Raw genomic sequence first — 13,629 nt, 5'->3', positions numbered from 1 at the left:
TGCCTATTTGTGCATGACAGTCCCACACTCACACTAACTTATCGCCAATGTTCATGATTTTCTGTGTCTGTCTGTTTCTTTGAGCATCACAAGCTGAGTGCCTTCTAATTCTATTATTTTTGGGAGAAGGCAGACATCTCTACAGCCAATATCCCCAACACTCAGCAACTCACACCAAAAAACAAAAAAATAGATTTATAAAAAGCACTACAGGTAAGAGGAAAAATATGTATTCTGGATTTCGGGGTGAACTGTCCCTTTAAGAGTGAAAACAAAAGAGGCAGAGATGCAGTTACTGTGGTTAAGATTGTTTATTAATGTCATTATACTTCAGATTAGGCTAGGATGTTTTGAACAAATCAAACGCTGAAAGATTGAGAAAAGTTGTGCTATGAAGTATAATACAGATAAATGCGCCCATACCTCATTGGCGGTAGTGTGTGAGCTGATGTACAGCTGGCAGGATAGGGGCCCAGGGTAGTGCACAGTGCACAGCATCTCCTGTCGGCTCATCAGCATCTGGATCTCATCCCAGGATGGCACACACTCTCGACACTTGGTCTTCTCCAGAGCCTCGCTGATGAATGACGCATAATTATCCATCTCAGACTCAGGACTCTGGCTCTGGATCCTGCAAGAAGGAGTGAGAGTGAGACGGGTGGAAACGTACCATGTGCGTGTGTAAGCGCATTTAGAATTTCTAGATATTTGCCAGCAAAATGAAAATATTCGACACTTAAAAGGGAGAACTTGTTAATGCTCGTGACGTCAACAGCGATTCAAAGTCTGTAACGTGTTATGCTATGATTATGGACTTTGCGTCATCCTTTTGATTCAACAGAGTTCTTTATTTTCTTTGGGTTGGCAGTGCTCGAAAGTCAATGAGGCGAGGAATGACAAATGTTCTCACTTTAGCTCTTAGGGACTTAAAAGGCTCAACATCCCTCAATCCTTCAAAGAAAAGGAAAATGGCAAAGAAAACATGTTTGACTTTGGGTAGCGGACGAAACAGGAAAAGGTGTTTCCGCTCCTGTGAACCAGAGTGACCTGCCACTTCCTCCCTGTGGAGTGTCCAGGAGTGGTAGGTGTGTATATGTGTGTGTGCTGTTGTTTAAATGAGGGGACACAAAAGCAGTAGACACACACTTCAACTGGAGCCTGAAGTCTTACACACTTTGGGGAGTTTGAAAGGTGTGAAAAACAACCTGATGGAGTCATGAGCTCAGCACTGTGTAAACAAAAAGAAAAAAATAGGAAGGAAACAATTATACTTCAATGTTCATCCCAAAATACACAAAACAGAGGACAGAGAGAGAGGGGGAGCAACAGGGCCTCAAACATTCTGCCAGACAGAGAGAGGCCCTCTCGTTCCCTCCAATGTCTTGCTCTCTCATAACTATATGGCCACAGGGTGGGATTTGTCCCGCTGAAACATAATTAGGAATGTTCCACTGAGTCTATGTGATCCTTCCTATACTCTTCTGTCTTCACCCCTCTCTGCTCTTTCCTCCTTTCTTGCCCCCTCCTCCTCCTCTGCTTTCTTTCCTCTGGCCTGCTCTCTCTGACAGCAGACATTCCCTGGGGGTTTTCTCAGGGCACTGGGGGAGTGGAGGAGGGTTTCTGGGCCCACTTCCCAGCTCCAGTCTTAGCTCTGCCCAGCTGCAGCCTCAGCACACATCCACAGAGTGAGAGAGTGCGTGAGAGCGATGGCAATGCGTATCAAAACACACGGGCAGCAAGTTCCACAGCTTTATTATGAATCGCCATTGCATGCGACTACTCCATTAGCTAGAGGGTGATTCCCAGTACAAACGTATAGATAGAAAACTGTAGTGGTTTGATGGAATGGCGTTAGACAGAAAATCTGTAGCAGGAGCTTAGCACTGCTAATAACTTAGATTAGCATGCTTGACAGAGGGGCTAATTCAGACCTGTAAATCCAGCCCTAAAACACTGGATCTGTCTGGGAGAACATGCTAACAATGTGAAGGCATATCACGCTACTATATCTAAACTGGTGGTTTGCGGTGCTGGCGCCTGCTTTTTGTCCGCTGTCTGGGCCCCATGTTTTCCCTGCTACTACAGACTACTGGTTCACCTTCACCTGCAAACATTCAACCTGTTCTCACTCATAATAACCAAATACTGATTTCTAGTCTGATGTACTATTCTTATGGGAATGGGATTGAATCTTGTTGCTACAACTTGTTTTCACATTTCACTCAGATCACTTACCACTTTTGTGTAAAATCATTTTCATGGATATATTAGGACACATTTTTGTAGGGCGCCTGACACAGGCCATACTCTGTGGGGAGTGGCATGCTTCATGTTTAGAATTTTAATCAATGAATGGATAAAAATATGTATTTATTTTGTAGTTCTCATTTTACGATAGTTTGTTTGTTGAGTTTTGTCTTTTTCTAAATATATAACATCCTCTACAGCGCCTGTGTCTCAGGAGATAGAGTGGGTCATCCACCAATCAGAAGATGGGTGGTTTGATTTCTGGCTCTTCCAGTCTGCATGTAAACGAATCCTTGGGCAATATACCAAACCCCAAACTGCTCCCATTTGAGTGCATGTGATTGTTTAAAGACTGAGTAGCAGGTGGCACCTTGTACGGTAGCCTTGGCCACTAGTGTATGAATGTGTGTGTGCATGGGTGAATGTGACAAGTTTTGTTAAAGCGCTATGAGTGGTCAGAAGACTAGAAAGGCGCTATACAAGTGCAAATGCATTTACCATTTACATAATGGTGCATATTTATGTTGACAACCAGCTGACAGTTGTGGAGTTTAGGGCAGTGGGTTTGTATGTTCATTTACAAAAATGTTAAGAAAAAAAAGTAATTTTTATCAATATAAAATAAACACTGTTATAATTGTGGTTTCCATTACTTAAAACTGTCAACAAAAGGATTAGCTGCAGTTTTTCTCCTGTCTTCCACAAGTCATGTTTCCCACTGGGAGAAATCAGAGCCAGCAAAAACAAGAACATTTTCCATTTGTAATTACAAGTAGGAAATTATGTTAACAGTTTTCTTCAGAATTTATTTATTGTAAACTTAACATGAATAAATCTAACCTCAACGTGGCATAAGCCATTTCTTATTTTCCAGACTATATTGTAGTTTATCTATGTAAATAAAACAATCTATTTAAGCTACATTCTGCAACTTAAAGGTACACTCTGCAGGAATTGTTCACTGCTGTTTGGAAACAGACAGTGAAAGCCAACCTCAGACTCACTCTTGTTTGGAACAAGCTTTGTCTGCTAGGCATTGCGCCTCACTATACTTGAGTTTCCAGCACCTTGTCCACTATTTTCATAGCATTCTCTTGGATGCGTGCTGCTTACAGTCTGCTGCCTGGTGGCTACGTTTTTATAAAGTCTAGACTCACCTGTATACTGTACCTAGGAATGTTCTTAACACAGCAAAATAAGAAGAAAGGGAGGGGAGGGTACAGTCTCTGAAGAAAAATACACCACCACACAGTTCAAGTGAAGACTGAGAGGGATTAAATTTGTATGCAACACCTCACTTCTCAGTACATGTTTCATTTGAGGCCAGTATTTGAATTTAATACTTAAAAACATTGATGTCAACTATATCACCTCTGCCAAACATCAGTATCCTTTGTATGCATCTTACCTTTTGAGGTGGAATCGCAGGTACTTGAGCACGGTGGGCCCAGGTAGAAAGGTGCAGCTCATGCAGGTCAGAAGCTGCCAATAGCGGAGGTGTGCGGCTGTGTATGGGGCAGGCGTGTAGCTGGTCTGCTTCACCAGCTGGCAGTAGACCTCATCGCGAAGAGGCCGCAGGTCCAGGCAGGTCTGCAGCACACCCTGGATGATGGGCACCGGCTCCCGTGCTGATTCCAGCTGCTGCAGGCAGTTGAAGAGCTTCACAGCCTCCTCGCGCACCGAGCCATAGCCTTTTCCGCTGTGGTCTGAAGAGAGGAGGCAGAGGAGTGGTGTAACATTGTGTTATACTTTGATGTTATTTTTGTTTTCTTCATTTTTTCTATGCTACTTCAGGATATCTGTATGATGCTAACATTGTTTTGTGTAAACATCAGAAGTTTCAGCTATAAAACAATTACTTATTACATATATTGTTGTCTAATTGTCTTGTGGTGTGTCGCTGTTTGCACTTATTTTAAAGACACAACCGGACCAAGTAAGATCCTGCACTGCATTGTGCTAAATGCTGCCTCAGCAATTCAAACAGATATCAGAATGGTTTCCAATTAGCAATAAAGCCCTTGAACGGTAGTTACAGGAAATGGTTTGCTAACTGCATACACATACAGGGTTGAGTGGTCAGTTTCTGTAAATAGCATAAATAACTGTTAACACAGTCAAGATTACAACAGCTTCAACAAAGACTCAGCCATCAGCACTGAGATCTGAGCCTAACTGTTTTGTAATCTAGTTGAATTCTAAATCTCTCATTATTATTATTATTATTATTATTAATATTATGATTATCATTATATTTTTACTTGCAACTTTGTTGCTACGATAATGTATGACGTGTACATGTTAACTACTTACATGTGTGCTCCAGGCTGCCATAGGGAAAGGGCAGCAGAGGAGCATACAGGGGGCCCTGGGTGTACTTGAGGATGGGATTGTGCTGGTAGATGTGCTCCACTACCTCAGGGTTGAACTTATTCTCCTACAGCACACAAGTGAAAAAAAATTGATGCTAACATCAACAGACAAAGTAAAGAACAAACTTTCATATGCCTTCAATATGCCTACAGCCAACCTGGAAGCAAGTTAGTGAGTGGGTGATTGAGTATGTGTGTTTGTCTGTCAGGGGTTACTGAGGTCGATTTGACAAGGGTCACAATTCGGCTCTGGCAACTTTCAAAGCAGCAGGAAGGTCAAGTGATGACCCAGCAAACCACACTAGCATGACTGACACGTTATATTTTATCCACTGGTGTCAATGAGTTTAGTGTGCGTGTGTTTGTGTCTTTTGCTGCTTATGTGGATAGATGCCTTCCAGCGGTACAGATGGCTTCCATGCTACTGCCCTCCAGCACCTGTTGCTCATTAGTAACGTTGCCACTGCTCTGGCTCTCTCCTGCCTCTGCAGCCCCCTCAAACCAGCCACCCTTTCTCTCTGGCTACAAGACCAGCCCGCTTCCCCCCCTCCTTACTAGGGCAAAGTTGACACATTCTTCTGAAGTGTTTGGTGCACACTAGTGACAGGCTTGTCTGTTTGAAATGTGGGAATGAGATGCTGCTCTGTGAATCACGTGCAGCAGGATACAGCACAACATACAACATCAGATGAAATGCATGCACTGTACATAAATGGTTAGGTTTCTTATTCCCTTTGGTCTTCCCAACAAATGCAGTGCATTTTGGAAAATACCCCCTTTTTTCTTCCTTGCCAAAAGCTAGATGAGGGATTGATACCACTCTCAACTGTGCACGGTGGATATAAAGCTACAACAAGCAGCTTAACACTAGCACAAAGACTAAAAACAGGAAAACAGCTACCCTGGCTCTATCCAAAGGTAACAAAATCTGCCTACTTGCACCTGTAAAGCTCACTAATTAAAAACTGAAACGAAAAAATGACAATTTGCCATCTTACACTGGTTGCCTGGCAACTAGGGACTACCTAAAACTTGGTATTTTACCTGAATGGGTGTGGGTTTGCAGGACACAGAAATGCATGTTCCAGCAAGCTCAGTTATTGTCTCAGCCAATGAGTGCACATTCATACTTTATATGATAACCTGTGTGCACCTCAGTAAGAATGCATAAAAAATCCTGAATTATGTGGTTTGACGAAAATAAGAAGTTAACTGAGTGGCAAAGTATGGGCTGATTTAATTTCTAAAGCACGGAAAATACAGCACACTAAACTGAATAATAGTCACTCATAAAATATAAGATCAGTTTATTCGATGCATGTCGAGCATAAAGGCCTACAGAACATACTATTCATGTTTTCCTATAATTTGTATATTTGGTCTGGAAATATATATATATATACATACATATATATCTATATATCTATGTATATATATATATATATATATACACACACATATACATATATTTGGTCTACTGCCTTGTAAGCCTGTTTGGGCATGACGCCAGATACTACACTGACATCAGAATATAGATGTTAAACCATGTTACCATGTTATGATGGTCAACTTGACAATATATCAGCAGTCAGGCTAAAAAGTCATTTGAAACTCTGCGGGTAAGTCTAGTCACAGTTACAGCTATGCCAGCAGTACAAGGAGCAAAAGAACATCTTTGTAAAACAATGTTCATGGTTTATGGTTTTGCTAGCTTATGCAAAAAAGTGACGAGACATCCAGATGCAAGCTGCTTAGAATGTGCATCAGGCACACAAAACTCTGTGTAACACAGGATGTGTACCACCCCAAGTGAAATGCCAGGTTTTTTATTTGTCCCTGGCAACTGGTCCTGGCCATGAAATAGCCCTGCACATAAGCTTCCATATAATGACAAGTTATCGTACACTTTGGTTTATGTACGGATAAAACAAACGAGAAATGACATGTTAATTGGTGAGCTTAAGAGGTGCTGGTAGGCCAGTTTTGTTACATTTAAACAGCCAGACTAGCTGTTTCCATTCGTCTTTATATTTAGCATACAGACCTGTGAGTGGTATCGACCTTCTAATCAAACTGGAATGAAAAGGAAGCATATTTCCCTAACTGCAGAACTTTTTCTTTTAAGGATAATTCTCATTTATAACAACTTGGATCTTGTTTTCATTTTTGTCCATCATTTCTATCACGTATACATTAACATTGACATGTGCTCATCAAAGTCATTACTAAGATCTAGTGAAACAGCAACATTGCTAATGTTATAACAAGGCCAGTGGTGTCTGACAATACAACAAGCCAGAAATTAAGATAGATTATCTATCTTTATTTGAAAGCAAAACAAATATTGAGTACACCTGAAATGTTGCTTGTAATTCCTGAGTGCAGAGGAAAACTGCACAGCTACATTATAGTAGGTCAGAGTAGTGCTGTGAGTTGAGTTACAAAAGTCTAGGTAATAATTTCACGGTCTGTTTGTCCTTTAAATGTAACATGTGGCAGACTTAAGATTTAAGAGCAGTTCACCCATGTAATCTGTTCATCAGATCTTCTCTCCATTTACTCTCTTTCACACAAGGCCTCTGGCTGTAGGTCCAAGGCTAACACTGCAATCCCTGCTCTCTCTTGTGTCTGTGGCTAGTACATGAATCTATGCTTAAAAGATAAGCGAGCAGTCCTGTTCACACAAAGCCTCCTCTGTTCATTCTCTCTTTGGTTTTTGCAGCAGCAGTCCTAATCTCACATTGAAGAAGGAAAATACCCCACCTATTTGAGAAAGTTTGCCTGCTTGTAAAGGTGAGAGAAAGCAACACACTGAGATAGAGAGACAGAGGAAGAGACTTCAGGAGGAGAAGCAAAACAATGAATGAGGAGCACTTTAAAAGCAGGCCCCCTCTGTTCCTTCAAAATATAATCTTGGCCCCTCCTGGCTAAGCAGACATAGGCAGACGGAGGCAAGCAGATTAACCACTTTCTTTGAGATTAGAGACTCTCGTTGGGAGATTACGGAGACAGGAGGCCAGGCAAAGGACTGCTTATCTGGTCCATGCTGCCTCACACCAAGCCCTCCTCTGCCAAAATTGCCCCTCTCTTCACCCCAGGCGTAGACTGATGCAAGACGAGTCATCTGTCTGCTCAATGAGATTCCAGCATGCTGTGTTCTCTAGCAACCCCTGGCCTAAAAATATGGCTGTCCTTCATAAATACACTTCACTCTCCTTCCACATGAGAAGGTAAAGCAAAAAGCATCCTTTCAAATCCACATGTTCTGGACACTCAATAACTGGAAATACCTTTATCTTGAAATGACCTGTCTGGCTCAGGTCTGTTATTATGTCCTGTCCCTGTGTGGTGGAATAAGATGAGATCATTCAAAAGAGAAAGGGAAGCAGAGGAAACTTGGACTGGACTCCTGGCCCGATGATGCTGTGTAGTTTCCATGGTAACAGTGCGGTGGGGGGAGCAACAGCAACTGTGTGTATATGTTTGTGTGTGTCACGTGGCTCACCTCAATGTCTCGAATCAGGAGCTGTGTTGGTGTTTCCACTGGTGCTTTGGTATCAATGATTTTCTGGATGGCACATGCCCAGTGGACAGCCTCATTGAAGTGCTTGGTGTACAGCCTGTAGCAGTGCTTCCGCCCATATACTGTGATGCTCCAGTGGCCTGAAAGAAACCCATAAAACATTTTATATAATTGACACTTGAAGGCACCTTATCTGAAAGTGTGCTTTAAGTAAACAGGGAAGAGAACAGTGAAATGTTCTCTGCACGGGACACCCCGCATGTCTAGCGTGACACCCCCCCCCCCCCCCGACTTCCTCTCTCAGCTTCATTGAGGATCAAAGGTCAGCCTGTGAGGAACCTCAGACCATGCCAAAACCAAACAACATCAGTTATTCTATAGATGAGTTAGGACAGAAGTGTTAACCCCCTCAGTGAGTCTCCCCTTGGACAGCCTGCAATAAAAGTGAAAAAAGGCGTGCTTCCTCCTTGTGCAGAGGAAGTATTAGACATACCCCAGGCAGGTTGGCCTGATCTGCAGCCCCACGTCTGTTATCAGCCTTTCCTGCTACGTGACTTGGCACCATGTCCTGCTTTGTTTAGGTTCTTGGTGAAGTACAAACCCAAAATTAAGAGGTTTTACAACTGAGATTATGGCGCAGTTGTATTGCTTTTGCCTACTTTGCACCTGTTTGGTGACCTTACATTAACTCTGCTGTAAAGGGCCACTGGTGCCAAAGATGGAACCCTTAAAGGGAACTAATATTTCATGGTGACAACCAGAAAATACACAGAGGAAGTAAATATTTCATGCAACTTTCTCTGTGGTTTAGGAGGAACATAAAGTTATGCAGTAGTGAAACAGCCAGGAGAGCTTGTGACAAAGGCACTATTGAAAGTGCACATCTGTCCAGAAAAGTCCCCTGGCATACTGAGTTAGTAAAAACTATGTTTGGGTTTGGGTTTATACAATGGTTTGGACATTTTAAGTGGCTTGGTGAAGTCAGCAGGACATAATCCCCTCCACTGACAGACAGACAGACAGGCAGACAGACGTAGACAGAAAGCGACATGTTTGAGTAATACAGAAACTTGAAAAAGGACAAGTCATTCCTGTGTCTCTTCCTGTCTAGCAAAGACTTAGATGCCTTTTGTTTCTTTCATTCCAGAAAGGGAAGGGAGATGCCCCCATTGACAACTCAAATGTGAGGTTTCCAGACCAACACAGCTGGGGCTTCCCAAACTTACTCAGAATTACAGTACCCATGGGAAGGGAAAGGGGACCACAAGACATCACTTACATATCAAAAAACTCTGACCAACATACTAAAAATGTCTAAGATCACATCACCGCACGGGAAATTCACACAGGTCTTACTGGAGTGTACAGAGATTGCAGGCAAGTATACATAAGTGTGAGTCAGCTATGCATCAGCCTGTCTGTGTGCCCCTCACCCGTTTCCTTGTATGTCTGCTTGTCTGGCCAGATGACAGAGCAGAGGTTGGTGAGGACCAGTGTGCCCAGTCTGCGGGCTCCTTTCTCTGGTCCGGTGTAGTAGTCAAGGGAGTCCTGGCTCAGCACGAACCAGTACCGACGCTGCTTGATCCAGTTGCCTCGCACCTCCCGCAGCAGCCACCCTTTAAATAAGACACACGTCATATGACAAATCAACTTCAAAATAAAATAGCGCAATGTCTCTTACTAGTGGAAATGCAATGATTTTTTTGGATAAATTGATTAGTTGAAAAAAAAAAAAATCAACATCTATTTAATAGATTTATGGTTTAACTCATCTTTTTAAACCAAAAAAGCTAAACATTTCATGATTGCATGTTCTTAAATGTCAGAGCCTGCTGCCTTTTCTTGTCCGTTTTATAGTTAACTAAATTTCTTTGGGTTTTGGACTGTTAGTTGGATAAAACAAGACAGTTGAAGAGGATCTAGACTTTGGACATTTTTCACTGTTATCTGATCTCTGACAGACAAAACAATTAAAATAAGATAGGGCCAAGCAATATATTACATTGATAATGTGATCTGAGACTAGATATCGTCTTAGATTTTGGATATTGTAATATTATAAGTTGTCTTCCTGGCATTAAAGGCTGCATTACAGTAAAGTGATGTAATTTTTCAAACTTACCACACTGCTCTAGCTGTTCTTTTATTTCCCTTTACCCACTTAGTCATAATATCCACATGACTAATGATCATTTATCAACCAACATTGTGTAAATACTTTGTGAAAGCACCTATTGTCAACCCTACAGTATCATCACAATATTGATATTAAGGTATTTCATCAAAAAGACTGTGATATGGGGCACTGAGTAGTTCACCTGGTAGAGCAGGTGCCCCATGTACAAAGGCGACATCTTTGCCACAGCGGTTGCAGGTTTGATTCCGACCTGCAGCCCTTTCCTGCATGTCATCCCCCCTTTCACGCTACCACTGTACTATCAAATAAAGGCCAAAGAGTCCAAAAAATAATGTTTAGAAAAAAAAAAAAGGTGATATTTGTTTTTCTCCATATCGCTGAACCTTCACTTTGAGAAATGTACTTCATATCCTTACTTTAAATAACAAAATAAACCCAAACTTATAGCAATTAATAGCATTTGTTTTCACCTGCTTGGAGTCTTGGGGCAATTGTGCTAGCACGAAAATCACCAAGATGAATTATGAAAATGCATTTTGATTTAACTTAACCCATACTTTCCAGCACACCTACTTACTGTGCTATCAGAGAAAGCCTTACTGTATGTGCACATTAGCTACGTGCCAGGACAAGCATTTCCCTTGAAAGGTCTGGTCGGTAGGTGGGCTAGTCATGGAGCTACTAAACCAGTGCTGCTGCACCATGTCTTCACTAAGAATAATCCCCAAGGCATGTAATTGTCCATAAAGTTTGTAGCAGTCTATATGAGACTGCCTTGTTGGGGTAAATACTAGGGGATAAAAATACAGCCAGCTAATGGCATAGGCATTAAAGCCTGCATGCAGCCAACATAATTACCACTTTAGAGGTTGACAGAGTGAGAAAGGAGGGAGAGAGAGAGGGAGAGAGAAAGAGATGTACAGGAACAGTGTGACAACGAGAGACAAAGAGAGTAAAGCAGACATGCCTTCAGCCAGCTCGGCTCAGCTAGGCATGCCCATTGGTCTCGCCAGGCCTGGCTCTACTATGCAAGACTGTTGTGTTCCCAAAGTCCTGAGGGTTTGGAAAGACTGCAACAGCCCATATCCACTGTTCCACGGCTGTGAACTCCTTCTCCCCCCTCAGCTATGTGTGCAAATTGTTCCTAATAAATATTTAATCTCAGAGTGGATAAATAAACTAGTTTGGCAGAGCTCTGTCCAGATGCCGCCTGGAGAGAAACAGAGGGAGGAGGAATGAAGAGTCCTGATAGGAGGGTCACAGTTCATCCAGAGGGTTGATGGAGAGGCTGGCAGAGGACTGCACCACGCCACCTGGACAAATACCAGGCAGTAGGTGGGACTCTCTGCGGGGGCAGGGCACTGCCATACACGGGCAGTGTGCCACTGGTAGGGTGGCTGTGAATGTGTGTTCATATGGCTTGTGCATGCATATTTGTGAGTGGCTTTAAAGGAACAATTAGGCAATGTACCTTCAGCTTCCTACCCTGTGAAAACGGCAAATGACACCACGCCAGCATCACAGCTTCCTCTGTGGTTAGAAAGCTGCGTGCCACCTGTCAGACAGCCCTCATTCTGCCTGCTTTTTTCTTCCCCCTGCTCTCACTTACTTCCCATTTACTTTCATCTCCCCCATTTCTCTTCTCTCCCTGTTGTCGTCCTTGCCTCAAAGTGGTTTTCCCAGGCAGTGCAAAGCCTCTGCTGCTACTCCAAAATAAAAATAAAGAGAGAGGAGGGGGGCAAAGGCTCAGCCTCTCAGGCTATGTTTCCTGTTTAAGAATGCATCTATATGATATAAGTGGAAGGTCTGAACCCACCATAAACCCACCCAATATAGCCTAAAGCAGAAACCCTGGAGGTACTTAACACCACATCAGAGGGGCGCAGCATCAAAACCCAACGTGAAACGGATAAATAAAAACCATGAGTTAAGTCAGGCTGAGCTAGCTGACAGACTGGATGTGCAATGGGGAGGCAGACAAGCTGACTGGGTGAGAGGCATGGAGAGAAGGGCATGCTTGCTACCTTGACGCCTCTGTCACAGACATGGGACGTCCCACAGATGCTGCTCTTTTTGGGGACTTTAAACAGAGCGATAAGGAAAGACAGAAAAAGAGAGAGACAGACAGAGAAAAGAGCAACACAGTCTCCTGTATATCCCTCCCATGGTCTCCCATCTGGATCCCATCTCTGTGGCCTGCTAATGTCTCCCCTGGGGGCCACGGCTCGCCCTTAATTTGTTTCATTTGTGACCCCTGACCCCCAATGCCCTGCCCCCTCAAACACAGATTGTGCAAACAATCTCTCTCTGTGCATTTCCATCTCTTTACTGCAAGCCTCCTGTCAGTCTCTGAGTACTGAATGTTTGTTCTGTGAAGTTCTAATGACATTATAATGAAATGTAAGCATTGCAAATAAAATGAAACCTCACATCAAAGTTCAGTTCTAAAACTTGTTTCAAGAACAAATCCGCAGGCATATTGTGCAAAAACAGTCCAAAGTCAGACAGGCATTATGGCAATATGGCTATTTCTTTGAAGTCTACACTATTCTTATTAAAGAATAAGATTATAGATCAGCTAATGGTGTCTGAAAGCTTTTCATGAATTCATATTTTGAAATTTTAACAATGTAAATGGACTTGCGAGATGAAAAAGCACTTTAAAAAGGGAGACAGATTTGCCTTTTAAATTTAATAAAACAGAGGTGTGGGCTCGAGCCATATGACATTGACTCAAGTCACACTTAGGTCACAAATTTGATTACTCTGGACTCGGCTTGACAAAATAAAAAAACAACTTGAATTTTGACTTAAGACTTTGACACCAATTGTTACTTATACTTTTGACTTGAAACTCAACTTGAGCCTTTTGACTTGAAGCCAAGCCGATTTGGGAAGAAATGTTATTGACAATATGAGATGAGTTCAAGACAACACAGGACAGACACAAACAAAATTCATTCTGTTGTGGCACTGGTTAATAGTAGGGATGCACCGAATATTCGGTAACCGAATATATTCGGCCGAATATTGCAAAAAAAAAACACATTTGGTATTCGGTGGAATAAGTTAAAAGCAAGGCCGAATAATAGCGGCGTGTTTTGATAACGCAATCAAACAGCGTGCGGTGACGGGCGGAATAAAATGTCGGCAGTGTGGCGATATTTTACTCCGTCCGTCACGGCACTCGCATTTGCGACTAAAAATAATTTTGAGCGAGCAAAATAGGCTTAAATCATTCAGTACGCTGTGCGAGCAGCCTACAGATTTCAACCAGCAGCAGAAACAAAAGGCGAATCCCATCGGTTGTGGGTTGAACGGGGGTCACAGACACAGTATTCCTGTCAAAT

At 42.6% G+C, this 13,629-nt stretch overlaps 1 protein-coding gene across 1 annotated transcript in view; it reads right to left on the bottom strand.

The window, feature by feature from the left end:
• plekhh3 (pleckstrin homology, MyTH4 and FERM domain containing H3) overlaps positions 1-13,629 on the bottom strand; it is a 39,901-nt gene that overhangs the window by 7,716 nt on the left and 18,556 nt on the right. The window contains exons 4-8 of the mRNA XM_050068656.1: positions 9,576-9,758; positions 8,125-8,282; positions 4,561-4,684; positions 3,656-3,953; positions 424-631 (exon numbers count right to left, since the gene is read on the bottom strand). Coding sequence (XP_049924613.1) covers positions 424-631; positions 3,656-3,953; positions 4,561-4,684; positions 8,125-8,282; positions 9,576-9,758 — 971 coding nt within the window. The remainder of the gene's footprint in view (positions 1-423; positions 632-3,655; positions 3,954-4,560; positions 4,685-8,124; positions 8,283-9,575; positions 9,759-13,629) is intronic.

This window comes from Epinephelus moara, chromosome 18, assembly GCF_006386435.1.
Source record: "Epinephelus moara isolate mb chromosome 18, YSFRI_EMoa_1.0, whole genome shotgun sequence".
NCBI lineage: Eukaryota > Metazoa > Chordata > Actinopteri > Perciformes > Serranidae > Epinephelus > Epinephelus moara.
Note: the sequence above shows the minus strand (reverse complement) of the source record. Positions and strands in the feature narration are given on the sequence as shown.